This window comes from Anopheles coustani, chromosome 3 (genome assembly GCF_943734705.1).
Source record: "Anopheles coustani chromosome 3, idAnoCousDA_361_x.2, whole genome shotgun sequence".
NCBI classification, from domain to species: domain Eukaryota; kingdom Metazoa; phylum Arthropoda; class Insecta; order Diptera; family Culicidae; genus Anopheles; species Anopheles coustani.
In genome coordinates, this window is record NC_071288.1 from 52,527,696 (window position 1) to 52,553,241 (window position 25,546).

Genomic DNA, 25,546 nt, shown 5'->3' on the forward strand with positions numbered 1-25,546 from the left:
TCCATTTTCCCGAATACAACATAAACAAATAAACATGGGAATTCTACGTTTTCGATCTGGAATTTAAATTTACTTTATATGTTTGCCACTCCATCCAGGAGAAACAATACTTTTCTCCTTGGAGAAACATGTTATTGTATATTGTTTATTGGCGCACGTGCATATTGAACTATATTTCGTATAAGCTGGTCGTATGGTCTTACTTGCCACAAGATTACAAGAAAAATATTCTATTCTTTTAAACATACTATACCACAAAAGAAAGTATACGGTAAGTCAAAACATTTAAAAAATGCCATTTGCTTTGCGAGGAACAATTATTTAACAAAATTAAAAATGAAGGATTATTATTTAAGCTATCCGAGAGCATTTGGATACGATACGACTTTGGAGGCCAGAGAAATCCTCATAATTCCTTTTTGTCGCAAAATAGGCAGACAAACATCTTCTTTGCTTATGAGGTCGAATATCATCCGATTGGACGAAGACGGATGAAAAAAACTGTTCTGAAATTGTTGGTAGAGTGGTTTGCCAATGGAAAAACATGAGCCGCCTTGAAAATTAATCAAGAACCGATTGTTTTACCGTCACATCGAACCGAATGAAGCGCATGATTGAGTCGCATGTGGATGCTGAGCCTTTAATGAGGGTCTCAATTGGGGCGAAAATATTGCTTGAGTAGCATGACCTATCATGCATGCACCAATTTTTCAATAATGCGAACAATCAAAGTACTAACTACTTACTGACCATTGTCAGTAAGGCACCAAGATGGTTTTGGCATAAGTCCTTATGTTAAATGATAACTTTGGCGTAGGATGGTGCACCGCAAATAGAAGCATTCAAATGGATTCAAAAACCACTTGACAAGTTGTTTATGTAACGGACGCATTCCAAATGAACACAACAAGATGAGAAAATGGAAAGGAGAGCAAAAGGGCACGCCACCGCAAGTGATGGAGGATTGTGTCGGATGTGGTTAACTATTTCTGAAGTGGCTATGCACATGGGTATGATTTAAATTAAGCATGTCAAAATATTCTATAAGTTTTTCAACGTTTCGGAATTGAATAAAAAAGCTAAGTTAAACTTTTATTACATTTATTACTGTTCTGGGTGTTTTTTTTTCTTTTGCATTAGATCACCTTATTTTGCCTAATTGCCCCCCTTACATTTAATGTATCTCTCTTATAAGTGTTTCTCGCGCAAAGAGCACAAGGTTGCAACGATGAATGTCCACGTCGAAAGCGGCATTTTTTTCTGGCACACCGACCGCATACAATGCATGCAGTCACGAACGAGGACACGGAAAAGGTGACCGCAACGGTTCGAAGTGTGATTGATATAGAGACGTTTTGTAAGTTAGGTGGTGTGTGTGTGTGTGTGTGTGTGTATTTGTTGTAGAGACGCGTCCATATTATTCCCTGATTACCCGAACGTTACATGTTTCACACAAACCCATTGACAACGTTCAACGGTCATCACTGTTTATAAAGTGTATTCAATGATAAAATAAAGATATTTTTGCTCCCCGTCGTCAACGGGAGCCATTGAATGTACCAAATAAAGCAGCACCCGCTTAAGCGATCGGGCGAATTAAAAATGATTGATCAAAACAAATTTCACAAATTTTCTACTAGTCGACTGTATGTAGCTGATAAAAAGCTGTCGCTTAAGCTTCTACAAAATAGAAATAAATAAATATCATTGCAATGAATTTACGACGCGTGTAAATTTCAAAGATAATAAACTTATCAAACACAAAAACGAAGCATAGTAAGTTCAATAATGTTGTAATGTGAATCGTAAAAAAAAACAATCGCCAATGAAACAAACTAGGATCGGATGGTTGAGCTTGCAGTTCTTCGACGCATCGTACATATATATAGATTTTCCTTCGAATCGTCCCTAGTCTAGCTTGTGAGTGAGTGTTAATGTCGTGTTATGCATAAAAAAAGAAAAAAAAAATGCTATATATGATTTGTAACTGATAAGGGTTTATATTATTACTTATTGTTTTTCCTATGGCTCGTAAGACTTGATTTGCACACAAAGAGAGATAACACTCTCTGTACATTAATGTATATATCTAAACGAAAAATTGCCGATCTCCTGTTTGTTATCGTTTTCTTTTTTCTCTACCAAACGTCTTAACAAGGATTGAATTCCATCGTTCGATCGAGCTACCTAAGAATCCTTCGGTCCTGCCACTGAGCAAGAAAAACTAATTATATCACATCATCAAACGTTTCCAATCTAGGATTCATCTCTGCTACTCCCACACCAGACGATAGCTTTTTTTTATTATGCCCTTGCTAAGTTAAAGTTAGGTTCTAGTCTAGTCGGTTGACAGGCCTTCTCCTTCTCCGTTTTCAGGTCGGTCTTCAATGGATTAGAAATTTATTTCTGTTGGAAACAAAACAAAAAATTATGAAAATAAAATCGGTCTGGATTCAAAACGGTCGTTCACAGAAGCAACAAGGAACCGTTACTCACCACACCATTGGGTGAGACATGTCCTCCAGTGGGAGCGAATGTTCTTCATCCAGCGCATCATCCTGTTGTGCGTCACACGGCGGAGACTTCTTCTCGTTACTCACATCTTGCCCCTCGTCGGTGGTGATCAAAGGCAATAGGTGCGGATCGAGCGCGTCCTCTGAGATCCCGCCGGTAACGGCTGTCGATTCGCTACTATCGCCAGAACTGGAACCACCCGTCACATTGCTACTACCACTCGAGGAGGACTCGCTGTAGCCGCCTCCATTGTCGCTGCCAGCAACACCGCCGCCATCGCTATCGGAATGCATGCAGTACTCCACGGCAACCATCGTCACTGCGAGCGCATCAGCCTCTTCTTCAGCACGTAGCTGTCCCTCTCCCATCATTGTATCATCCTCCTCCTTCGCGTAATTGTGCGATTGGTTTCCGTCAGTCTCCGGCGCGGTACTGTTGGAGCTTTCTACCCCGCTGGAAACGGTGACCACCCCTCCGGTGGCGGTGGCACCACTTGCTACCTGACTGTGTGACGAAGAGTTGGATGATGTCGAGGAACCCGATGACGTGGACGATGAAGATGACGAAGACGATGATGAGGTGGACGTCGACGAGGAGGACGACGTTGATGAAGAAGAGGAAGAGGTTGACGACGAGCCGGACGGACAACCGAACGCATTCGTCGTCGACAAAGTGCTGGACGTCGTCGAACCTCCGGCGGGTGTGGCGCCGCCATTGGCACTGTTGGTGCTAATGGCGGTGAACGGATAGTCCGCTTCATCGAGCCCCTCCGGAGGTGACAGCTTGGCTAGCTCCTCCCGAAGCTGCCGATACTGACGACGCAGTACCATCGCATTGAACGAGATCGCTCGCCCGGTTCGCTCGTTTTGCAGCGGATTGCTCAGTTCCGTGATCCAGTCCTCGATTTGGGCACAGATTTCGTTGCGCTTCAACCAAAAGTGCGCGTGGATGACCTCGCGGAAGCACGGGCACGGATGTCGAAGTTGCTCCAGCATCGCGTACCGCACGCACGCCTGGTAGATGTTGCTGTTGTACTCGCGGGAACTGTGCGTCCCCGAGGGTGTCCCGCGGCTCCGTTCGAAGCCCGGCTCGTTGAAGTATGGTTCCGGTACCAGGATGAGGCTCTGGATCGACACGAGCACCTGCAGAAAGCTGGACGTGTGCGCGTTCCACTTCTCCTCCGGCCGCCCGTGCCAGGTGTTCAGCACCGATAAGCAAACCTTACCATCGTTGTAGAGATTCGGGTTGAAGCGGACCGTGCTACGCCCCGTCGTCTCCAGGTTGATGTTCATTGGCGAGTTCGGGTAGTCGGGAGGGAAGTACACGTCGAACTCGAAGCAGCCGTTCGCGTACGGTGTTTCGGCGGGTCCCGTGATAAGCACCTTCATGATATCGAGCCGGTCCGTATCGCACCGCACAAACACGGAGCTACTGTAAGAAAGCGGTAAACTGGTCGAAAGGGTTACCGTTTCTTGTGCCAAACGCTTAACCCGTCCCGGGTGACCTCGATCTCCGGCCATACGAACGTTCGATTCGAAATGGTGCGATATCGCAAAACGGTATCCATTCTCCGATTCAGCAATCATCTCGAAAGTATCTGTAAACAATACAATAAAATCAGTTGCCTTCCTTTTTTCATCAAAAACCAAAAAAAAAACCTTCCCTGAATCATACATACCAAATTGCAGCGCTTTCATAATCTCCAGATACCGCTCCTCCACCGACTTTGTGATCGGACGCGGTATCAACTGCTTTTCCTCTTCCTCCGCAGCGTTTGTGGCGTCCGTATTGGTCGCGTTCTGGACCAGAAGTGAGGTCAGCTGTATGTCGTGTATCATCAGTGCTAGCCCTTCGTCGTCGCCATCGTCCAGGCTAACGATTATTTTCTGCGTTTGACCTTTCAGGTTGGACTTCTTGTTCACTCTGCAAAAAGGTGGAATATGAAATCGCATAAATAAACTAGGCGTTTGGGAGGGCGTTTTGGTTAAATACACAAATACTCACTTCAAACGACTGGCGTAGGTATCAACGCACGCTTTCATGTTTGATAGCAATCCCGCGATGGACAATTTGCCCTCGCTAGCACTCTTGTTTACCAATAGTGTGGCCAGTTGGTTCGAGAGCGAAATCGCCCTAAGCAGTTGCAGGATTGCTCGGTATAGTGGGATGTGTCGGGTTATGTCTAACACTGAATGGCGGGAAATTGTAGGGAATAAACCATCATTAATATGATATTTAGTTTTTCTTTGTTGCTATTTAAATTTTCAATTTCATCTACCGACATTTACACTACATCACACAAATCTGTCCCTAGCAAGCCAGAACAGAAACAAATGCCATCTTTTGCAAACCGTATTTATCACTCGCTGACTGAAAAACACATTTGCACAGATTTTGACAGTTGACTGACTGACTGAAGGCTTTTTATCGTTTGCAAAGGTTGCTTTGTGCTTCATATAAACCGTCAGACTATTTGTATTTTCAAATTTTCAAGAATAACAGATGAGTTAGTAGCACACCAGCGAAAATTAATGTAGTACGACAAAAAGGTCCACATTCAAACCACAACAATCGGCTTACCTGAATCGTTTCGCAGATAGGAACTGAGGGCAGGAATGAGACAGCTTTGCTGCAGTAGATCCAGGAAGATCGGTGGCAGTTCAGGTAACGATTCGTGACAGTCTCGGTAGTTCAGTTGCTCGTCATTACCAGCGGTTACGGTATACTTATTGCATCCAGGATTAATGTAGCTCGACAAAACCTGCGTCGGTATCAACAAAATCGATTTAATTGAATGATGTGTGCATTCCAATTGTTTAGTTTTATTTGTTTACAAACCTGCAGCAAGACGGTGACGTGTTCTTCTTCCGTTTTCTGACGTAACAGCGCCTGCTCCACGTTCCAAGATTGCTGCGTTGAGCCAGTGCCAAAGCCGGTTCCCTTGGCCCAGTACATATGCCCCTTGTCTTCGGCGTTTAGCTGTTCTTCAGTATTGGTGCTGGCATTACCGGTTGTTGTCGCCGACGTCGATTTGCCGTTGCCGCCATTGGCCGTATTGCTACCACCCACAGCTGGAAATCCAATGTACACAGATCCGGTGTTCTGCATCAAAAGCAAATAAATAGAAGAAACATTGAACACTTCAAATTCGTAGAACAATACTTGGCATATATGACGCTTACGTTGTTCGTTGGTGGAGCATTACCACCGCCCACAGATCGCGAAGTACTAGCAGTGCTGCCGTTATTGTTGTGATGCGTGAAAATGCTGAGACAGTTCAGTACCAAGTGTATCGCGCCAACCTCGATTACCATGCGCCGCAACAAAACGCCATCGTCGGTGGTCAAGGGTGAACTCTCCAGCAGCTGCCGGAATACCTCGAACGGTAGCGTCGGCAGTGAAATCGACAGCGGAAGATTATATACCTCGTGACCCTCGCCGTCCCCGGTCACACCCAGTGTTAACCGCAGGAGACACTGCGCTCGTACGGTGTCGGTGAGCAGCACCTCTGAATATGCGGGAAGGCGCAGGAACAACGCGAAAGCCGCCAGAGAGTGCTGTGGAATCACCGAAACGGATTGCGCCTTCGGGGAGGCCTCGGCGACGACATCATCCAAATCTTCGTAAATTTCATCCATCTGCTCGAGTTTTACCCACTCGTTGCCGATTCCACCACCACCATTGCCACCAGTTCCGCTAGTTCCAGCACCAGCGCCGCTGCCACCCGCACCCGCTGGGCTACGATCTTTGTCCAAATAGTGTGCGCTCGTCTTGGGCATCTCCGGGTAGACGGTCGGGAGATAGTGCGCTAGTAGCGAAAGTCCACCACAGCTGGAGAATATCTGCAGCGGTGACGGTTGCGGCAGAAACTCGGTGGCTCGCATATAGGCCGGAGCAGATGGCGTGCCCGCCGCCGTACTTCCCGACGATGAAGACGACGCAGCCATCGTCGAAGATGGCTCACCGCAGTTGAGATCGTTGCTTACCGGTTTATTTTTACCATCAACCTACAAGTAATCAACATGTAGCACAATGTATGGATCGAATTCGCACTCGCAAAATAAAGAAACAATCTAAGTACTTACCAGGTTCAAATTGATGCACGGAATCGAAAGAGAAACGCCTGCCCCTTTCAGCATCGTTAGCAGCTGTGAGATGGTCGTATCGCTCGTAATAATAACCTCCGGGACCGATGGATGCGTTAGATACATACCATCCGACATGGACAGCCTCAGGTCGTCCATTTTTGTTCCTACGTTCAAGCAAGAATATAATTCTAATGTCATACCTCTTTTTAATTAATCGCCACCATCCGCATGCTACTTACTGTACAATGACATCAGATCTTTCCGCCGCAAAGTGGTGGCCTGATTTTTGGCCTCCTTTAGTCGCTTATCCTTTGCCGTAACACCCGCCGCAACACTCAGGAACTCCAGTCCCATACCCAACTCCCACAGCTCACCTTCGCCACGATTACCCCCCATGGCCAAGGTAGAGGATTGACCACCACCACCACCGGATGATATGGTCGAGTGCTCGCTTGTACCGACTGCAATCGATGTTCCGGATGCCGACGCCGCACCCGGTGGTGTGGATTGAGCGGGCGGCAGAGGAGGTATAACCGTTGGCAAAACCGGCTGATACACAGACGCCGCGCAGTGATCCAGTATGTCCTGACACTTGGCGGTGGTACTTAGCTGGAACAGCATAAGGTGCGCGTTCGGACGCTTGGAGGGATGGTTCGCGATGGAATTGTATAGACAGCCTCCGCTCGAGGCGTCCTTGCTCTGCATCAGCGGCAGATCGCTTCGTACAGCCACCATAATCTTTTCACTTTCGAGCAAAATTTGCAACACAAGTCGTCGCGTGAAGCCCGAAATGCAGTTTCTTGGGGAAGCTCCCACTGGAATCGAGAACATACCACCGATGTTTCCACTGGTGCTGGTGCTGGTGCTGGTGTTGGTACTGCTGCTGCTGCCGCTGGTATTGCTGCTACTACTAGCACTTGCTCCAGTGTCTTCCAAAGGATCTGAATTACGTATTACCGAGATGAGTTTGATCGTCAGCACTTCTTGATTCCTCGGGTGGCACGTAGTGACACGCGATAGGAACTTGATGAGGCAGTCCTCCAGTTCCAAGCAGGACTGGGTCGTTATTTCGCGACTAATGTTTGCCAACTGGCTGTTGCATAGTAGCAACAGCAGTGGCTCCCAAAAGGTTGCCCCCTCGTGGCTTCCAAGCCAATCGCGCATGTGACCTTCGGAGCAAACTTCTGTGAAGAAGCCCAGAATTTCCGTCACCTTGCTAATGTTCACCATCGGATAGTTTCGTGTTGCGTCCGTGGAACCACCGTTAGCTGTTGCTCCAGCTGCCGAAGCTGCGGCAGGCTCTGTGCCAGTCGAATCATTGCCACCACCACTTCCACTCCATTTGTCGGCGTCAGTCAAGCAACCTTCAGTGGATGTATGATGGGTAGTGGCACTACTGGCATTGGAGCTGGTTCCAACAGTTCTGTTGGTAACCCTAGTTGACATCGACCGCCTTTCGACACAATCAGCCGCCCGTCGGCAAAACTCCAGCAGCACCGAGTTGAGCAATTTCGGCAACCCCGAATCGATCAATTGCTGTACGGCCAACGGCGACTGGCAAGCCATCGCAATCGTTGCCAGCTGACTGCGGGACAGATCCAACCGGCCAATGTCTTCGATCACCAGATGACTGTACCATTCGGTCGTGTCCGATTCCTCCTGCTTGCTGTCATCCGTTCGTCGTTCCCCATCTTTGCGGTCATCCGATATCGAGGCGGTAAGGTCGGTGGACAAATTCGGCACCAGCACACCCATCCGGCGTAACAGCATCGTAAAGAACTCGGGCCGTATGCAGCAAATCGAACAAAGCAGCGCATCTAGCGCCTTTTTCAGTGGCCCACTCTCGGTGTGCTCCAGTTCCTGCACCCAACCGAACAGCACGTCGAAGAGCTCGCGCGAAACCATGTCCACCAAGTTCGGAATCAGATCGGTAGCGTACGCTTGCCACAGGATTGCGGCCAAACACCGTATAAAGCCGCTGTACGGATTGGTCGAGTGAAGCGCCAGCCGGTGGTTTCGCGAGACCACATTAGCCCGGAAGCGCTCGTACAACGACAAAACCCACTCCAACATGGCCTGCAGCCGATCGGCGGTATGTTCGTTGTTTTGCATGGTGCACAGTTGGTAGAGCAGATCCGCGATCGAGTCGTTCGACAGCTGGAACGTCTGCGGAATACTCTGGCGTAGCAGACTGTTAATCAAACGTAGGCCCATCTCACGGCTGTGCAGACCCAGCTTCAGCAGCACCGTTTCCAAGTTCTGCAGCGTATCGTTCGGACTGTTGGGCGCAATGTTGAGCAGAGCACAGCACGCTTCCATGAACCCGCTAACCTCGTTCGCCGCGGCAATCACCCGATCCGAGAGCTGCTGGTCGGCGTAGCAAATCGTCACGCTAAAGCACTGCGTCAGGATGCGCAACCAGGCAAGGCTGGTTCGGGCCGCCACTCGGTCGTCGTCATCAATCGCTCCCGGAATGAGACCTCCTGCTCCTCCCATTGCTCCTGCAGCACCTCCACCGCCGTCCGGAGCACCCATACCGTAAACATAGCTGTACGGGGAAGTGTACAATGTCGATGTTCCGACTCCGTTGAATACATCATTCGACGGTTTCATGTTGCCCGTCGGGCCCACTGCGCCTCCGAGTAGTGATACACTGTTCCAACCGCTGCCACCACCTGGTCCAACCATCGGGACCGGTAACTCACCGAAGGTCGTCGTGCCCAGGATCGATATCTGCGTCAGGCCAATGTTCATAGCGTCACGCGGCCGATACAACCGAATGATCACACTGGTGGCAATCTCCGGCTGAGCAAAGCGCAACCGAATGCAAGTCATTCCCACCGTCGAGATGGGTTGTGTAATCGGAATCGGACCAAGTATGTTGTCCCGCGTCACCTCGATCGCCACGGCCGACGGGCAGGAGGCGAGGGTTGCCAGATGTGGCTGCAGTTGAACCTCCTTCAGCAGCACGGCCGTCGGTAGCGTGAGCGTCAGATCGACGTGCGATTCGTACGCATAGAAAATGTAGCTCCATGCTGGATTTCGCGCACGCCGATGGGACGCGATTGGGGCCTGTATCAGCACGTCGGCAGCTTGCACCGACTGGTTGTCCGACGTGATGGTACAGTACGGTGCAAAGTTGATCAGCCCTTCTTCGTTGCGCGGCGTGGTTACGATAGGGGTACTCTTCTTGGATGAACTACCGGAAGCACCACCGCCACCACCTCCACCGGCCATTGATGAGGGCATTCCTCCCGCGCCAGGAACGCTTCCACCGGTGCCGGATTTCGACAGGCTCTGCATGATCATCGATACCAAACTGGGTTGGGTGTTGATCAGGGCCCGGTTGCTGCGTACCAAGCTCTCGCACAGCACCTGGATGCCGCCGAGATCGGTAAAGATTGCCACAGACGCGGGCGTCCCCAGCACCTTCAGGATGAGCCAAAGGAATGGCTCCGACAGATGCAGCTTGGGCATCGCATGTCGCACGTTCGACGTACCGTTGATGTACTCGAATAGCGGCCTCACCACTAGCTCGTTCTCGGACGCCTTCTGGCAGAGGACCATCAGCAGCTGAAATATCGCATACGGCAGCGTACACGAGCCCGAGTTTCGGATCGTCGAGGCGCTACACTCTCCATTATTGACGGTCGCTAGGATGGGAATCGAGGCGGAGGCTTGGGTGCAGTGCGAAAGAGCTCCCATTAGCCGGTTCATCGTCGGCGAGTGCTGCAGTACGGTGTCCGCAAAGCAGGGCACCTTCGGTCGCGTATCACCCGTCGTGTGCTGCTGTTCCGCTTTAATTTCATCCGTCTGACTTTCGCTGGAAGTGTTCAGATTATCCGCAACACCTACCCCAGCACCAGAGCCAGAACCGCCACCGCTGGCACCGGCGGTCGAGCTGTGAGACGTACCATCGCCAGAGCCTTCGCCGCCTACACTAACGCCAGCGCTACTAGAACCAAGATTCGTGTGCGGGTTCTTGGTAGTAACAAGAATCGATGCCAGACGCAGCAGGTCTACCAAAAGCGAGCTATCGGTGACATAACGGCAGGAACGACTGTTTTCCGAGTTGAACACGGACGCGAACAGATTACCAAAACGCATACCGCCACCGGCGTTATTTGGCTCAACCGACTTTTGGCAATAGAGTTTTTCCACATTGACAACGTTGTTATACACGAGATGGGCTTTAAGAATAAAAAAAAAAAAGAGGGAATAAATTATAGGACCGAGTACAGCCTACGGTCATCGACGAGTCTACTTACAAACACACTCAATGACGCTCATTGCCACGCCAAGATCAGTCTTGTCGTACGGAAAGTTAAGCAGTTCCTTTATCATCTGACTCTGAGCATCGATCGGTCCCTGCTGGTTGGCAATAGCCCCGCCAAACTGCACCAAAGCGAGCGTGACGCGCAGCAGTGTTTGCTTAAGCTTCTCTTTCATATTGCAACGTATCTCCAGCCAGATGAACAGCTCCACCACCAGTTTGCAAATTGTCGGTCCAGCCTGCAGGTCGGTCCAGTGCGTCGACAAAAAAGGAAGGTTTAGAATCGAAAATACATCCCCAAATGAAGGTGCTCTTAACTCACATAACGACTGCTACAACCATCCTGGGAAACCATGGATTGATCCACACCGGAAAAGAAACGCAGCAACATCCGCTCAAAGTTCTCATCGTTCACGATGAGGCTGCCCATCCGGCGGAAGTGATTATCACAGCTTGTCTCGTTCATGTCCTTGCAATCGGTCACCTCGAAGTGTGGCTTGCACGCCAGTATCAAACAGTGGAACCCGAGGCACCAGGCACGCAATTTGATGTTCGGATGGGTTGCCAGTGCCTTCAGTAAACCATGGACCGCCCGGTCACCGAAAGGAATTTTCGGAAACGAATACGGATTCAGGCCAGCACCACGACTGCCCGGGAAACTCTCGAGCGTTTCACCGTTCAGTGTTAGCCATAGCTGGAGGATCTTCTCCAGGTTTAGCCACGAATCAACCAGGTGCAGATCGGACAACACATTGTCGAACACCTCCGTTAGCATGCTATTCGTTTCACCGGCACCCTGCAAGTATTCTGGGCCGGACCACGCTTCGACTATGCTCTCCGGCCAGGCAGGAAGTGGTTCGGTGGGTTGAGACGTTACCCCCAAGGTAATCAGCTCCGGCATGAGGGCCGTGTGGGGTAGGCTGGTGATCAGATTGTAGGCGGCCCTTGTAGTCAATCGTCGAAGCACTATCTCCACGTTCGTATCCAAACCCATCTCCAACCTCGAGTCCATGGCGAAGGAAACGGTTCTACGGAGAAAAGAAGAGGGACAGCTCAATAAGTAACACAAACAAATAATTAGCAATAAACCATTCGTCCACTTACTTGTTGGTGAAAGTAAATTTACTCGCAACCGACGCTATCGGTGTGAGATCTCGTTTGAGGAAGCGCTTCTCGCGCGATGAAAGTATATCGTCGATGATAAGGATATCCTCCATCTCAACCGCGTCGTCGCACTCCACCACCGACGGAAGCTGGTTTTTGGCCACATCGGCGTAACTCAGATCGCAAGTCACCTGTTGCTGTGGGTGTTGCTGCGGCTGCTGCTGTTGCTTGTACGGTACCTCCACCGGTGGCCGCATCGATGGTAATGTGGACGAAGTGTGATGATTGGACGTACTGCCAGTACCACCGTTAGCCTCGTCGCCAGACGACTCCGATGAATCATTCTCGTCATCCTTGAAGCTCTTGTCGGCCTCGAGTACGTCCTGCAGCAAGCAGGTGATGGCATGCACGGCCCAAGGCTGCTGCTGATTCTCCCAAACCGCGATGCGCACGAGCTGCAGCAGCTGGTTGGTGGTGATTATCTTCGACAATTGCAACGCCGGTCGGCATGCCAGCACCAGGCGTGCAATAATCTTACACGTGATCAGAAACAGATCCATGTTACAGGTAAAATCCATGCTGAGCAGCAACCCGATAAGACCCCGTATCACCACGATGATGTTGCCGATTTTTACCGACTTCAGTCCACGATCGAACGGCGTTTCGTTCTCGCTTGCACCCGCCGTGTCTGCGGTCGATGTAGTCGACGAGTGTCCGATGACACGATCGATGCCACGCTCGAAAGAAATTTCCCGCAATATGCGCTCACACCCTCCACCACCGCTGCTACTACCACCCGCAAACTTTCCGCTTCCACCAGCCTTCGACGAGGCTGCTACTCCACCACTGCTACCTAGGCCATTACCGACTATAATACCGACCGGTTCGGTGCTGCTGCTCGAGGGGGCGGCAGCAGCGTTCGCTCCGGGATTCGATACCGTGCCCGAAATTGCCCCGTTAGCGTCCATAGTCCACGTCGTTGGCGCAGCGGCATCGCTCGTCGTCGGAGCGGTCATCTTTTCCTCAAGTACCTTCATCTTGTTATTGATCTCATTGAAGTAGTCGCCGAAACTCTGCTTAATGTTGACGGTCAATTTCTTCAGATTGTTTTCCTGCTGCTTCAGAGCCATTTCAAGTTTTGATGTACCTGTGAAAGAAGAAATTTTAACAGGAAATAGTCATGAGAATGAGTCATATATGAAGCGAATTTGTTTGTTTAGTACCTAACGAATTGATTGCGTTATGTTTGTTAAAAAAGTCATACAAAATCAAAAAATCCAAAATATTTCCTCAACACAGGCCGGAAGAAAATATTAATGAAAGGACCACACTACGGAACTCTGAAAATTCGGGACATCCGGGGTGTTATGCCAGTTAGAAAATAATTTCACGAGCCTTGAAGCATCCCCTCTGAGCTGTGGGTTTCAGTCCCCCAACAGAGACCGAACCACATCTGAACTATCCACATAGGTAAAAGTAAAAACGACTAGTAAGCCAATAATTTACATACATGAAAAAACAAAACTAATTGTTTTGTAAACATACGAATTGTTTTGGACTTATCAGTGTTAAATAAAGATTCCATTAGTTATAATAAAACGAAAAAATTCTTACAGCACTTACACGACAGGGAACTGTACTGCTTAGTTTGCAGCAGCCGTTTCTTGAAGGTTCGCGTTAGTGTACGTAACCCGCTGTTGTTGATGTTCATGCGCGCTTTGACGATGTCGGTTTCGCCGGACATGAAATCCCAGCGTAGGTTGCTCTGATCTTTGCGACCTTCCGTACCGTCGTCAAGACAAACCGACAGAAATAGCAGAATCCAACCTAACAAGTTCAAATCGGTAGTGCACCAGATGCTCATCCCCGATGCGCCGCTCGTGGCCAATGGAGCGAGCAGCGTTGCTAAGCACCGTAGTACGGCATCGATGACAGTCGTACGGCTACGTCCAATGGCGATACTTCTTCGCCCGAGATACGTCAGCAACAGAAACACGCTGTAGCGAGAGGAAAGAATGACTGGTAGTGAGTAAACAGTTGAAGAAAGAAAATGTAACCAACTCCGTCACAGTACACCTACCGATCCTGTGGAAAGATACGATCGTTCTGCGACGAGTAGAGCTGTAGAAATTTGTCGGCAATGAAATCGCCCCACCACGGCTCCAAACAACACACCCGCACGAGCATGGAACAGGTCGCAAGCTGAATGTGCGCCTCCCCGTTGATAACGAGCGTGTCGAACAGCAAGTTACACAGCTCCTGGTCTATTTGCTGACCTTTCTGTTGGTGAAACTGGTCGAGGCCACTGAGCACCAGCGACACACTGCCGAAGGTTGTAATCAACTGTAGTACAACCTCGATGAGACACTCGCTCATGATGCGTAGTTTGTCCGTGTAAACCGAGCTTAGATCCGAACCCGGCTTCAGGGGTGGTGGTTGGGTCGGGAGCATGAGCTGCCCCAACAGAGGATGGTTCTCGCCGAGCGATGGTCTGATCCGATCAATCACCCTTCGTATGACGTTCAGTTGATGCTGAAATCCGATGCACTCTTCGTACGCCGCGATTACCTTGGCGTATTCCAAGCTGCTCGTACTGTTTCCACCACCACCTCCGGCTCCGGCATACGAGTAAGAGTCAGCATTGAAAGCGCCACCGAATGAAGTGTCTTTCATGCGGCTCAAGAATGCGTGCATGTGCGCGATGTTGGATGCGTCGCTGTTAAAGTAGGGCACGAGCAAATCCATGAGCTTGGTGCTCGCCAGGCAGTAACGACAATGGACATCGTCGTAGAGGGCTTTGAGAATTTTCAGCTGTACCGGCAGGTTTGTTTTCCTCTTTTCAATCAATTTAATCACTGTGAAGGGGGAAAAAATAGTTATCATCAATCACCATTGGAAGCAGGATGGGTCAGTAGAGTAGTAGAGCAAATAACACCTACCTGGATCGGCGTACGCTTCCTGGTCCAGAATGACGATATGCCCAAAGAACGAACCCATCGGAATGCGACATCGAGTGGCCGACATCCCGTAGCGTCCGGTTATCGTTAATTTCAAGTAACGACAGATAGGCGGGGGCTGCAGATCGCTGAGCACGAGCGCCCGCGAATGAATATCCTGGGACACGACGAGACGCACACTGTCCGCTTCTTCCTCGAAACACCACACGTCGATTGAAAGCGACGCCAAATCGGCGAACGCCGGAATGATAACATCCGTCAGCATCACCGGTGCGCCAAAGTCTAGCGTCACATATCGTATAGCACCGGAATGCATGCGTTCCACGACGATCATCTGTTTCGGGGGGCTGCTTAGCAGCTTGTGCCACGGTAGACCTCCCGGCTGATCGAATGCGTTCTCCGCATCGTCCGCATTCCGGTCCTCGATAAACTCCTGTATTTTGTTGTTCAATGGAGGTGAATGAAGCACTCCGCTGCTACCTTGCACTGTTGCCGCATCCCTGGGATTTAACTCTAACGGCAGTTTGACCTGATTCGATTCGGCAGGCAGGACATCATCCTCCAGGTAATTTTGGAGCATCGCATTGAGATGTTCAGTGTGCACAATTTCATACGTTACGGGCGTCGACGAGAACTCAGCCGAATCAGCAACACCCGATGCTTCCGCAGTATCGGCAACAGTAGCAGTCACTTTTTCTTCGCTCGGTGTTACGGTACCGTCTTTTGTGGGTGCGGCGGTTCCGTCTATTGTGGGTGCGTTGTTTTTAGAGGCATCGGCGAAGAAATCTTCCTTCAGCTTGATCTGTTGGTGCACGGTGCGCGATAGAAACCCGGACAGCCCGACCGGATCCGGTGCGGACGGGTTGATCGCGGACATCTTTTTGTACTTCTCCAGGGCGGCGTAGAAGATTTTGTCCACCAGTAAGTTTTTCACGTTCGTCATCACGTTTATCGTGCTGCCACCAACTCCCAGGTTGTCTTTCTCCTGCCCCCCTTTCGGGTACTGTTGCTCAAGCATATCGCACACAGCGATAGCTTTGGCACTATTCCCAAGCTTATCCTTCAGGTTCTGAATCATACTGTTGAGGTTGTCTTGCTCCATGGAACCCCAATTGCCGGTAATAAGGGAATCGTGCAACAGGACAACATCATCACACGCCCCACCAGCATTGAGTTTACTTGCATCAACTATTCCCACGTTTATGTCGCTTATTCCGTGCGCATCAGCCGCCCCGCTGATGATATCGTTGATGCTTATATATTTGTTGCCATGCTTGATGTAGACGGGTACGTCTGTGTTTCCTACTAGAGTGCTGTTCCCAGTAGCGCCAGTTCCAGAAACTCCAGTTGCAGCAGTGCCACCAACACCGCCTCCACCAACTGCAGTGGCGACACCAACGCCACCACTACTAGTCCCATTGGCACCACCGCCTCCGCTGCCGAATCCGTTAACCGGGGTGCTTGTGCTGGTGCATGTCGTAATTCCATTTGCATCGATGCTCTCTAGTCGTGTAGCATCCGACGTGGCGCTGCATGCGTAATGCAGCGGTTCTACCTCCAACAGCCCGATAAAATGCGTCCCTATGCCGCGACTGCGAAGCTGATCCGGCAGACACTTAAGGTCGGCCCCATCCGCGAAGCACATTAACCGCAGATCAATCGACGACGTACCACCACCACCACCACCACCGTGCAGCGATGAAGCAGCGGAATGTAGTCCGGCTCCTGCCCCTCCTCCTCCCCCAGTCATCATGTAGCTCATGCTCTGCGCGGGAACGACCTTGACTGCCGTGCAATTGCTTCCGGCCGGACATGTTCCATTACCACCGGGGCCACCACCATTGAGCACATTGCCCGGTATACAGCCAAACGGAAATGCCCCACTGGCAGCCCCGAGGCGTCCATCCAGTGGCTGCGCATCAAACACCTCCGAATCGAACGGGGCGCCGTGTAAACCGAAGCGTGTTCGCAGCAGTGCCGTGTAGGGATTATTGCGTTTCCGCAGTTCTTCCGCAACCGTTTTCAGCAGCCCAATGCAGCGATCAGTCACTGACTGGTGGTTCTCGGGTGCCGTTGTGCCAGTAATAAGCAAGGAAAACCAGCGCAATGCGCCGGCATGATTGGCGTTCACTATATCCGGCAGGCAGGCCACGATTGCGTCGTTCAAAGATTTTTCGAATGAGCTGCACGTGCTTCGGTCGACCATATTTTGAGCGCCCCTTGAAAAAAAAATGAAAAATGGTTCAATTATGTTGTTATACACAAAGCAAAAAGTACAAAGTTTGACTATTCACTTTATCTATATGATATACAGGGTGAGTGACGAATTTTTGCAGTGAATTTAAGAAAATTATTTGTCATGTTTGCTTCACAATATTAAAACACTAATAGCACTAACACTGGTATTGTGTTAGGTATCACAAAAAAATAACCAGGTAACAAAAACGCGACGATGTCGAAACAAGAGTGCAATCGATCAGACAGCGTAATTTTATTTCTCGTCGGAGCAAATGTGAAGGCGTTTGTTTAGCCGGTGAAAGTGTTGGAAAAATCAGTTCACGTGGTATTTATATGGATAGAGCACACTAAAACATGTCAAGTATCTCAAGTTCGAAAAATAATCGTAGATCCTGATAAGAGCACTGTTTAGCCCAGCAAGGCATCGTTAAACTTCGATACCGGGTCGATAAATTCCGAACGGGTATTTTTTGAACTTCTTTCGCGAATTATCAGATTGGTTTGTTTTGCTTTTTATAGATGGAGATAACAAACAGACCTTCATTCTGGCAATTTTTTATTGCCGTTTAAAAATCCTCCAATTTTTTACATAAGTTTGACGATACTCTTATAAATTCAACGGTACTCTAAAGAGGTTTAATAAGTAGTTTTGAAGATCAAGAGTGCAAAAACTTGAAAATTGTCAATTCCTACACATTAATAGACCGTACAATGTCCCCTTTTTTAAATCAAGCGCGATGTAAAAAATGGAAACGAACGCAATCAGTTCTATGAAAACAAATAAAAAGAAAAGGATCCTCTCATTTACACGGTTACTTCTGCACAATTTTGCACATAAGGCTGTTTAGATCTTCGCCTGTGAATTCTTACCGCCTCATATGGAAACTGAACAGTGTTGTGTGTTTAGTTTTCTAGTAGTAACATTATAATCCAGGCAAGTAAACAGTACCTGCCAGGGTCGATCAAAAAGCTACAACATATACAATTTCAATAAATTATACAATTTTAAGATCAATTATCGTGAAATAAGAATTATAAAACATCACTAAATGTGGTTGATCTTAAATCTTAAGTTTTCATCGAGTGTCATACTGTTATTGTGCAATCCCCGTTAGATCAAATTTGTTTACAATTTCAAGAAAAAATGTGTTACCAGACGATTTAAATTTTCGAGTTGAAATTATGAAAATTAATCAGAATTCACAATACACCACACCAACTTTGCTGAATTACCCAACCCGGAAAAATACCACGCTGATAGATACTCACTCTAACGCAAGCGACAAAAATTTCACGCATTTATGCGCAATACTGCGATTCGCAAGCACGATACACTGCCGAATGATCCGCTCGAGGTGCTTCTCAATGATCTGCACGCACTCTGTTTGCTGCCAGTTCAGATCTGCAGAGGCGACGTTGCGTAGCTCGGTCGGAGCCGGCCGCTTCGCGAAAGGATTCTTCGGGTACCGATAGCGCATCATCCGAATCGTTACAATCCAGATGAGAATGTCTAGGGCAAGATTTTGCTGCATGATCATGATGTTTTCATCAGCCAACGGCACTTTCGTTTTCGCTGACGAAGAACCCTGCGATGGATCTGTTCCAGATCCTATCGGTCGTTCCGGATGGAGTAGCATGAGTAAATTTTTCAGCAACATATTTGATTCCAGCATCGCAAGCCGTTGGGCGCGCTCGTGTTCCACTTTGTAGACTTGGCGCGTAGCACGCACGGTGATGGAAATTTCGTTCAACCAATCGCAACCTTTAGAATGGGACGAGAAAAAAAGAGAGTTGTAATTAGCGACAAATCAGAATGTCGGAATACGATCTTGCTACACCAACTAATTTAGCCATCGTTTTTTAAAATCGCAAAAAAAGAAGTAAAATGTTAGTCTTCAAAACATTACAGAGGAGTAAGAACTAAAAATTAAAAAATGTACAAAAGTAGAATACTCTCAGGGAACATCAACTACAGAGTGCGTTTGTTTATTTTTTTTTTTCACAAATCTGATAATCTGATAAGCAGTCTACCGATATAAATCCACTAAAACAAAATTCAAAACCTCATCTGTCCCACACAGACCACGGCCAAAGGGAGCAGCACCATACTACGCACACAGAAGAAGTAGAGTAAAGGAATACTCCTCCAAAAACCATAAGGAAAAAAGAAAACATAGTTGTTGTATGTTTAAAACAAATTTACCTATATAGAAATCATTTTTGCGTGTCTTAACATTCCCGGACGAGTCGGGGAAAAACGAGACGCTGCCCCCATCCTTGCCGTGGCCAAAGGTGGAACCGTGGGAGCTCTGGGCCGACATGTTCGCGAAGGACGTTAGCAGTATGCTCGTGATGCCTTTCTTGCGCACCGGAACTGCGTCGACCGATAGAGGAGAAGAGAGTGCGATGAGGTACACAATTTCCGATGAATTCCACATAACATTAGGCACGTTACACATGCGTTGCATCCGGGTTGTTCCCGGGGGTCCATGTTGGGGAGGCAGGGGAAACGTTTGACAAGTTTAGTTTTAGCATTATAGATCAGCGTATCAAAATTGGAGAGGGCAATGAAACTGTTCCACATAACTTAAAAATGTATTCGAATATCCCCCACGCGATTAAATGTGGAACACTCATAACAAAGGGGTTTAAGAAAAGATGACCAAGCATATAATAAAAGGATACTGAAGGGTGTAGTAGAGAACAAGAAACAATGCAAAAAACGGAGGAAAATCGTGCCATATGGTAACCACAGTAAGCCCATGGAGGAAGTTTGCAAATCTCTAGGATTTGTTACCAGTTTATCCAAATATGGTCAACCCAAGACCACCAAAGAGTCACCCGCCCTTAACTCACCTCTGGTTTTACTTTGACCATCTTTTGACAAATCCGTCATTGTTTTGATGTGTAGCAAGTAGTTGCGGCCCTTAGATTTCAGTAACTTCGGGCTGGTCAGTGTCACGCAGCCTCCCTGTTCGCTAAGGTCCATACAGGAAGCGAGCTCGATCGGTCCGACCACGATTTCCGCATTCCGTGCCTGCAAGTACTCTTCACTCAGAACCGGATTCTCGACGAAGTCTTTTGAGATTGGAAGGAGAATAAATAAAGAACATTATTTGCTCGGACGAACAAACACTTGCTCGGAGCACCATGACAAAAACATACTTTTACCCTCGCCTGCGCCAATGTTGAAGTTGATCGATTCGTCAACGCGATTAATGGATTGTGTCTTGCGGCGCGTGCACAACCCCATTGACTTCTGCTTCAAAAGGGTCACCTGTATTGCCGGCGAGTTCGCGCACGGTTGGTAAAGTGAAAATTTGAAATCGATGTGCCCGAGCGAGGTACACTTCGGTAGATTCAGCTCAATAAGATGCTCGTCCCAGGTGGACCTATGGTATGCGATGGAGGGAGAGAAAAACAAATATAAATCAATTGAGAATTAGTTGCTGCTGAGGAGAAGAATATTTTGCCAGTTAGCTTCTACTCACGCATCGTTGTGCAGGCGCCAGGTTTTGGTAAGATGCGTATCATCTCCGGGACGCAAATGCTGGGAATTGCGCCGTTGCTTTTGTGCTTGCTCTAGCTCGCTCCAGCATGCCGGCACCTCCGCTGAATACGGTGTCAACATTTCACTGAACAACGTTAGTGAGTACAACACCTTCAGGTTGTTCACGTTGCCCACATCGTTCCGGAAAGCCAGCAACCATTGTAGCCCTTCGCCATCGGGATGCTGCTGTTGCGCCTGAGGGCCACCAGATGATCCGGGAGCGGCATTCGACATCGAAGAACCGTCACTGGAATTTGCGATTCTTTGCGCCTCGGTACCGTAATTGCCCATCGTGCTTCCATCCGCACCACCACCGGAGCCTCCATACGACAACAGGCCGGAGCGTTCCATTCCGGAATCCAGAGGGGCTGTACCATCGGCGCCGGTCGAAACTACAGGCGCAATCGATGGTACAACCATCTCCTCGTCCCGTTCGTCACTCGAATCGGCGTCCAAATCGTAGAAAGAGTAGAAATGCAGGCAACCCTTCAGGGTGCACCCGCACAACCGCTCCAGGCTCTTGCAGTATGTGGCCGACACGAACCGATCGTCCTTTACCGACGCTTCGGACAGAATCGAAAGACTTTTCAACGACACGATGCGCAACTTTCCATCGGCGCACGTCATCACAAAGATGCCCTGCTCCGTGTCCGGTCCACCGAAGTGGCGTCCGGTGCCGTCACATTTTGGCAGCATCGTTATTTCCAGCGGTGACTGATCCTGCTCCAGGCACTTCACCAGCGGATCATCCGATCGCACCAACCCGTCTTCGTTCAGAAAGTAAAGGTAGAGAATTGCATACCATCGGTTGGTGCTGCTGTTATTGCCAGTTGCCAGCTCCTTTTCTCCCAGCTCCTCTTGTTTTTCCTTTTCCGTGCCCTCTAATGTCGTGCCCATGGCGGCAGTATTAGCATCAAGCTTTAGCACGACCAGCAGGAACCGATTGTCGCTCGAAGGGACGGTATCCGAGATGTAGTAGTGGTCGTGCGATTCTACAAATATCGGTGGCAGTTCGATGTACTGCAATGGCATGCAACAGATATCCTGATCGGACGAGGTGCTGCTTATTCCACCTCCTCCCCCTCCACCATCACCAGTTCCCTCTGCACCACCGGAACCGGTGATACCCGTGGCAAGTGCATCGGACACAATATTGATCGAGCTAGAGGGTGGCACGGCACTAGTAACGTTCGAACTGGGTAATATAAGGCTGCAACTATCGCTCTCGGTGACATCTGCGACGGTTACATGTTTCTTTTTGGATTTATTGGACTTTTTCAGCAACTGCTCCGCCTGTTTGATCAAACCAGTGCGCTCATCAAGCACTAGCACTCCTTCGTCTTCCAAACTCTCCAGAATCGTGGACAGATTGGTTTTCTTCACATTACTGCCACCACCAACACTCCCATGAGGAGGATTGTTTGACATTTTTATGCCCATCGATGGCGAGCCCGGACCCGAATCATCGACCTCCGGATCCTCGATGTTGTAAACTATAAGCAGAAGCGTCGTCTCTGGTTGCGATGGAGCTCCGGACAACCGCTCAATCGGCACATTGGTACCAGCGTACTCAGCTTCCTCATCGTCCAGCGGCTCGATGCTGTTGACGCGCACCGCAGCCACTATCTTTGTGCCAAGCATTTTTGGCTTCAACGAAAGAGAAGCTCGACGCTGCAGCATTCCACCGCCGGAGGACGTACGGACAAAATAAGCCGCCAGAGCCGTCAGCTCGATCGAGTTTACCGTAGCGCGCAGACTGATCGTGGTCGTCGTGAGAATGTCCGGGTGTAGTTTCACCTGAAACTCGTAAACCTTTGTGAGCTGCCGTTCGATGTTCCAAACCGTAACGTCCCCACCCGGATTGCCGGTGCACAAAACCACCCCACGGTCACCGGCTGAGATCAAAGTGAAGCCACCGGTTGCCACCGCTGGACTGGTGGCGTACGTCACAGAGAGTGGTACGTTTTGCGTAAATTCGCCTTTGACGAAGGGACAGTCGGGCGAGTGTCGCTCGTGTTCGCTCCACGGTTCATCCGTTTTCTCCCAGCAAACGAGACACACGGCGCAGGTGAAGCACATCGCCCGATCCTTGTTTCCGTTTTCGCCGGGCTGATGGTAAAAGCCGGCCTGTGCCATCTGATCCGGCAAGACCCACTTGTAGTCCATGTGCGGCCACGCTTCGAACGTTTGCCGTCGGGCAGCCTCGGAGTACATCTGAAAACGCTGGACCGAATTGGCTGACTCGTTCACGCGCGCCCCAACCAGCAGATCCGTCAGTCGCTCGTTAATCGCCGAAGCGATGGCCATCGCAGGAATGTGCTGATCCAGCCGCTTCAGCTGCATCACCACGCCACTTGCAACCATGCGCAGGGACGAGTGGGGCAGCTCCAAGCAGACCGTTTCCCACTTTTGAGCCTTGATGCCACGCTTCGAGTGCGACTGAGCTTCGCTTATCTTTTGCGTCAGCTCGTTCGTAACATCGCTCATATTTTCCAGACCGTGCTCTTCTAGGTTCTGGAGGCACTTCAGAAAGAGCAGCGCTTCGGACAGCAGCAGCTCGAGTCGCACGCGATCGTCGGTGAGCGCCACCGGGGCCTGCAAGATCGTATCCAACAGCAGCACACCGTTATAGTCGCCCCGCATGCAAATGTTCCGCCCATTCCAAATCAGCATCTTATCCTGCGTTGGCAGGTACCGGCATCGTACCATGTTCGTATCTGCGTGTGCGAAACAAAAAGCGGACATCCGTCATGAAGGAAACCCAGTACTTGTGTAAGATCTCACCTGATACTCGGTAGGTTTGAAGTATGACTCCAGAGTTGACATCAAGCAGCTTCAATTCACCATTGCTCGCAATCACAAGAATCACGTTTAGAAGCGGGTGGTACATGATGGAGCTGGACTCCGTATCGACGTTCAGATATCCATCCTCCTTCAGCCATTGATCGTCGCTGCTTGCCATATTGGTGCTACTTAGCGTACGCACACACACACTATATTTCCCTTTGTAATGTTACGCCGTCCTATTGTTTGTTTAAGTCCTCCGCCGGTACAGCCTTACTGTGTTACTGTACGACGGAAGAAAAATTCCAAAGATTTGTTTTGCTTGATAGTTAAAAAGGAGATCCTGTTTGAAGAAAGAAGGAGATAAAATATAAATTAAAAATAAAGGTTCTTGTTAAACAACAAGCGTTGCAAATATAAAGATATAGAAAATCTTCACAGAAGAAAGATAACCCTAAATCGTAGCAGCCACGGAGCAGTCAGCAGCGAATCTGTCAAAGTTGAGCATGAGATCTCGCTCTTTCTCTTTCTGCATCAAAGAGGCATCCGTTCTGTTGCGATGTTTCTATTTCTCTCACTTTTTACAGTCGGATGACTGAAGGCATGTATTCGTCGAAATATTCCCTTTTTTACTGCTGCTGAGCGTTCAACCGAAAGTTGTGTCGGATGGCGACGCACATCGGAATAAAATCAATCTTTTTTTCCACACCATTCTCCCACGCCCACCTGAATGTGACTTCGTTGCGGAAACAGATTGCAAGTGATCCCACTAAACAATGCACAGGAGCAGCAAAAATGACACACCGATTAATCGCTTGCCCCAATAATCTTATCTTGCCTACAGCCCCGAGACCGTATAGCACTTACACATTTTCGATAGCAATGGACGACGACCATCGAGCAAACTTTTTCACGTAGAATCGGGAAGATACACAAGCCGTCGATTAGCTTTCCATCAGAAACGATTCGATAGCTTGTTGGCTGGTGTTTTCTGCTTCACTCAAAGAGTCTGCCTATTCGAATGAAATGATGCAAAGGGCCAAGCGAGTGCTACTACTACTTCCTCTTCGTCGGATTTTTCACTTTACTTCGCGACGCGAACGGTGCTCGAGACGTTAATAGTACAGCGGTTTGCCCCGCTTTGCTGGCCAGCCGATACGAAATGAAAACTATTGAACGCTTTCACAAGTGCCTTTTTCAGAAACATAAAATGTCAAATAATTACAGACGAGAAAATAAGTGATCCAGACCAGACGAAATCTTTTGTGTGTGTGCTACGCTGACCGTTCTGTGCTGGTTTATCACTACCGAATTGCATTCTTGCTCTTTCTTTTCCATCGCCTACTTCGCTCACACTCGTACATCAACTGCCTGATCTGTCAAACAGACATGTTCTCATTCTTCGTGCTGAATCGCAATATAGAGCTGTCTTCTTTTCACCCTGAGCCTCTTCCTCTAACACCCAGCTCTCGATGCTTAATTCCCCAGCGCCTACCGATCACATCTGCTTAGTACATCGAAATGCTTGCTAGTTGGTAAGCAAAGAATTACGAGATTTTGTGCATTGATAACCGATTACACTACCTGTGAAGTACCGGAGTGTTGTAGAAACGGTCCCTCGTGCATCACTTTGAAAAGACGAGCTTTAGAACGTTGAATTTGTGGCAGCCTCGACTACCTAGCGATTTTGCTACACGACGACTGACTGATTTCAAATAAACACAAAATTCCTATGTTCGTTCAAGGCAAAAACAACGCTAGGTGGTATCAATAAATTTTGACGTTACACACGCTGAATTTTGCTTACAACGGGCTAATTTATTGCATCATTGTGCAATTATTAGCTTGCTGTTGCGAAAGAAAGTACGATGTGCTTGAAGTGATTTCCTGGTTGGTGACGTTGCAAGTAAAATAAATAATAGAAAAAAAAGAAACGAGTTATTTGAGAAAATGAACCTTTTGAATCACTGAATAGGGTACTATAAACGCATATGGCACACACTTTATTTGACACGAGAGCAAAATTGCAATTTGCCGG

General features: G+C 48.8%; 1 protein-coding gene across 1 annotated transcript; it reads right to left on the reverse strand.

Annotated features, from left to right (window-relative positions):
* Nucleotides 1-1,776: 1,776 nt before the first annotated feature.
* Nucleotides 1,777-24,748, reverse strand: LOC131272615 (baculoviral IAP repeat-containing protein 6). Its single transcript, XM_058274429.1, has 27 exons — nt 24,376-24,748; nt 23,509-23,851; nt 22,287-23,441; nt 20,666-22,238; nt 20,340-20,566; nt 20,031-20,252; nt 19,378-19,548; nt 18,444-18,936; nt 16,731-17,155; nt 14,919-16,658; nt 14,060-14,834; nt 13,603-13,976; nt 12,964-13,126; nt 11,980-12,870; nt 11,198-11,903; nt 10,871-11,114; nt 7,940-10,792; nt 7,481-7,870; nt 6,842-7,417; nt 6,600-6,766; nt 5,697-6,521; nt 5,353-5,616; nt 5,095-5,275; nt 4,519-4,702; nt 4,193-4,437; nt 2,497-4,111; nt 1,777-2,406 (listed from the first exon to the last, which is right to left on the reverse strand). Coding segments are annotated over exons 2-27 (16,638 nt in total). The 5' UTR covers nt 23,687-23,851; nt 24,376-24,748; the 3' UTR covers nt 1,777-2,405.
* Nucleotides 24,749-25,546: the final 798 nt, after the last annotated feature.